The following is a 4,350-nucleotide window of genomic DNA, read 5'->3' as shown; positions in this document are numbered from 1 at the left end:
AGTTTAGCCTTCTCAATTGCAATAATAGCCGCAAGTAACTCCGCCGACTCGGGAGTTCCTTCCCCCAGGAAAGCGCTAAAACCACCAACAAGACAAGCTCTGTCATCCCGAAAAATACTACCACAAGAAGTCAAAGACGGATTTCCCCGAGCAAACCCATCAATATTCGCTTTAATCCATCCCAAAGGGGGAGGAGACCACAGAACCTCCACCACTTTTAAAGGCCTCTTAGGATGAATGCAAATGTCGAATCCACATATGTTTTTATGAGATGTAGTTTTGAAATTTGTTGATAGTCAAAACTATGGTAGAATATTTTTGCTGAAATTTTGCGTGTTTATCGAAATTTCTTAAAATACCCGAGAAAATTTAAGAGGTAAGTGTCCTATTAGTGAAAGTTGTGAATTTCAAAGAAATTTAAATTTATAAGTCATAACTTGAAATTAGTTATCTCTAAGTTTTGTAATTTGATAAATACTCACAATTGACGGAATGTTGTCTTGAGTTCCTTGTTCATGAAGTCTCTATTAGTCCATAAACTTTTTTTTTATGTGAAGCAATTGATTAAGGACAAGTAATGATTCAAGTATGAGAGAATAATTCAAATATGAGAATGTTTAATAATTGAATTATTATAATTTTATAGCTTTGATTAGTAGATTATTTTAATATTTTTAGTTAACTTTTTTTAGATCTGTTTTGTTCGATCCTCATGATGAGGAAAAATATTCATATTAAGTGTAAAATTTACTCAAACAAAAAAGAAACACGTTAAATATTCATCCAAAATTTTAATAGAGAATTTCTTCACCCACCTCCTAACCTTCTTGCTCACCCCTGGTGAATTTACAACATTACCCCTTGTTTCGGAAGTTTATTTCCGAAACGGTACTTTTTTTTGAAAAAAAGGTGTTTTCGGAAATGAACTTCCGAAAACGTGTTTTTTTTAATATAAAATATTGGTTTCGGAGATGCATCTCCGAAATAAAGTTACATTTTCAGAAAATGTGGTGTTTCGGAAGTTCATCTCCGAACGCACCCCCATGATGGAATTCGGAAATGAACCTCCGAATTTATGTCTGGACAGAAGAAAAATGAAAAACAACAACGATTCGCTTTATTTAATCGGGTGAAGATTACAACGATAATATTACTGAAAATTAAAGTTACATATTGTTGAACACGGGTAGGTGGGGATGAGTCAACATTTTGATAACGTCGTCCGCCGATCTTTGAAGTTTGGCGTCCAACTCGATCGGGCCTTTCGAAGAAAATCGGTCGAACGTTGTCCACATAACCGCTAAATCTTCGTCGTTCTTGATCTCTAAAGGTGTGAACTTAATGCCTCCCTCGTCGTTAAGCGATGGCGAGCGGTACTCGAGCTTGACAACCTTTCGATTCTCGGGATAGCGCAAAAGCGTGTTGAGCGACGGTATCAATTCCGCAAACGGCGTGTCGCGCGAGAAGCGAAATTGGAACGGCATCGGGTAGCCGGTTTCAAAGTAGACGAATGCTAGGTGGGGGTAGGTTTGTGTCATTTGTGTTTTGTGGTGTGAAGAGGATGAAGAAGAGTGTGTAGTATTTATAGACTTATTGGAGCATTGATGGCCCAACAAACCTTATCCTGCCTCAGGGGACATTTCGGAAATGAACTTCCGAAAATAGGCTCCAGACATGTATATTTCAGAAGTTCATTTCCGAATTATGCAGAAACAAAGGTGAATTTTGCATTTTGTGCATTGCATTCTGTTTTGTGTAAACAATACCAAAAGCATACAAAATAGGCATAAAATAGGCAATGACAACATAAAACATACTTATATTATATATGTATTGAATCGGTCCGATTTTACATGATAAACAACAATACATACAAAAAATGATCGTTACAAACAAAAACGATCCGGAACGATCTAAAGTTGTAGTGAAATAGGGGATGAAATGAGAGATGTTTACCTGAAATTGTAGCTTTCTATGCTCCCTTTAACGTGATCAACGGTTTGAAACCTGATTTTAGGGCGAAAAATTGATGGAGATTGATTGGGTTTTAGAGAGGGTTTTGAGAAGTTTTGGAGAAAAATGATGAAATAGTGAAGGAGGAAAATTTGTATATGCAGAAATATTTTCGGAAATGAACTTCCGAAAATATTCACGGTTTTGAATTTTTTATGACTTCGGAGATGCATCTCCGAAAACACCAAAAAAATGGTGTTTTCGGAGATGCATTTCCGAAGTCAAAAAAAATTCAAAAAAAAAAACTTCGGAAGTTCATTTCCGAAGCAGGGGCAGTTTTGGGTTTTCGCTGGGGGTGACCCCCCATAGGGAGGTGGGTAAAAAAATTTTCTTTTAATATTATATTAAAGGTAAGATCCTCTATTTCAATTATTTATGAGTAATTTATCTTTGTCTTAAGATTATAGAATTATTAATGATATATCGCCTATAAACTCCGATCTCTTTCTATTTATTGAGGATATTAATTTATTAATTTAATCTTAGTGAGTGTTATTCTTGTAAGTGTCCAATATATGATCTTAGATAATAAAGCAAAGTACCTAAATATAAAGTTTGATATCGTCTTAGATAATAGAGCGAAATACCTAAACGTAAAGATTCAAAACGTAGATTAACTCATGAAAATTGATCTATTCCCTTAAGATTAAAACAGATACAAGTTTCTTACAAATTTGTGTACAAGTTGAGCGTGCCAGCTTCCCCTTATAATCTTGTGCACAAATAATTGCTGAAAATAATGATTATCCAATGAATATTATGTCCCACAAATAAAATAATAACCCAGCTGTATCACCAACAAATGAAAAGATACAAACAAACAAAATGCAGCTAAGTGCTAGCTTACCACACCATTTGACATTTGTCTATATTGATATACAAATTGACGAAAACTATATGGCAGAATAACAGAAATCTTTGTGATGGAGAAATCAAGAGTGGTGCCAACAAAAGTGATTGGTCTCAATACACTCAAGTGGGAGGTGGTGGTGGGGATGGTGAGGAAGGAGGAGAGAAAAGTATTCTGAAGAAAGAACATTAGATCCAATAACATGTCAACGCTCCACCGCTAAACAAGACTGAGGAAAAAAGACACCACATTGCTAGATATTAAGATAGATATTACAAGAATTTTGTGGTTATTAGTAATTTATTTAATATTTTTAGTCTATATTATATTTGACGGTGCAATTGTTAACTCAGTTTAATTAATAAGCCTTAATTCTTAAGTTGCATTATTAATATGAGGATTGAGATAATATTTTTAGGGTTAAATGCAATTCTTCCCTGCTATTAGGGCGTGTTTCAGAATTGCCCCCCTGAATGTTTTTTTTAAAGATCACACCCTTATAAAAATGAAAACCCAGTTTCACCACACCCTTTTACTACCAGTGCTGACTGGGCATTTGACCAGTGGCTGACGTGGCTATGGAACCAATCTGACTGTGTTTTCTTCATCTTCCATTTCTAGGGTAAGCTTCCTCCCCCAATTCGTACGAGATTCATTTCCATCCCTTTGCTTACTCTGTTCTTCCTCGTCCGTTCAATTCGTTCATCGCAGAGCCATGGTTGGTAGCAGTTCACGCACGAGCACGGTTGGGTCAGTATCATCGCATGATTTGCCCAGATGTGGGTGTGGTAAAACGATGAAGATGTGGAGAGCCAACACAGTGCAAAACCCCAATCGAAAATTCTTGAAATGTCGAAACGCTGGGGTGAGTATGTTTATGTCATCATATAATATTGGGTTGTTTTCTATATGCTAACTCAGACACCATCTCCTTTTGTGTAGACTGGGAATAGCTGTGAACTTTTTCTATGGGATGATGAAATACTCCATTTCAGCAAAGGAGAAACCGTAACTTCACCATTTTGTAAGAAGTGTGAACTACTACAAATGAAACTGGAATCAGTGTCAAACAAATTGGAGAAAGCGAAGATGAAGGTTGAAGTTCAGAAAAGGAAAAACATGCAGCTTAGGATAGCACTTGTTGTGTGTTGTATGATTGTTGGTTGTATTTACAATTTCATGTAATAAGTAGAATTTAGTTAGGGTTGAATGATGTAGTTTTCAATGATGTGTAATATAATCACAAACATGTTTTTAATGGAAGGAGCTTGTTGTCTTTTTTAACAGTTTAATTTGGTATCAATTTGCTGAGGCACACTAGTGCATAATTCTAGTGCATAATTCTGTAATAACCAAAAGCACTTATGTGCATAATTCAAATCATATATAAATAACAGAATTGCATAATTGAGTTTACATGCAACTGCAGAATTGCATAATTGAGTAACCAAAAGCACCAAATGTGCATAATTCAGTTTACATGCAAC

General features: G+C 35.5%; 1 protein-coding gene across 1 annotated transcript; it reads left to right on the top strand.

The window, feature by feature from the left end:
- The first annotated feature begins 3,313 nt into the window (after nt 1-3,313).
- On the top strand, nt 3,314-4,115 carry LOC131646906 (uncharacterized). Its single transcript, XM_058916839.1, has 2 exons — nt 3,314-3,728; nt 3,806-4,115. The coding sequence occupies exons 1-2, from the start codon at nt 3,579-3,581 to the stop codon at nt 4,046-4,048; spliced, it is 393 nt and encodes a 130-aa protein (XP_058772822.1). The 5' UTR covers nt 3,314-3,578; the 3' UTR covers nt 4,049-4,115.
- Nucleotides 4,116-4,350: the final 235 nt, after the last annotated feature.

This window comes from Vicia villosa, linkage group LG2 (genome assembly GCF_029867415.1).
Source record: "Vicia villosa cultivar HV-30 ecotype Madison, WI linkage group LG2, Vvil1.0, whole genome shotgun sequence".
Lineage (NCBI taxonomy): Eukaryota > Viridiplantae > Streptophyta > Magnoliopsida > Fabales > Fabaceae > Vicia > Vicia villosa.
Note: the sequence above shows the minus strand (reverse complement) of the source record. Positions and strands in the feature narration are given on the sequence as shown.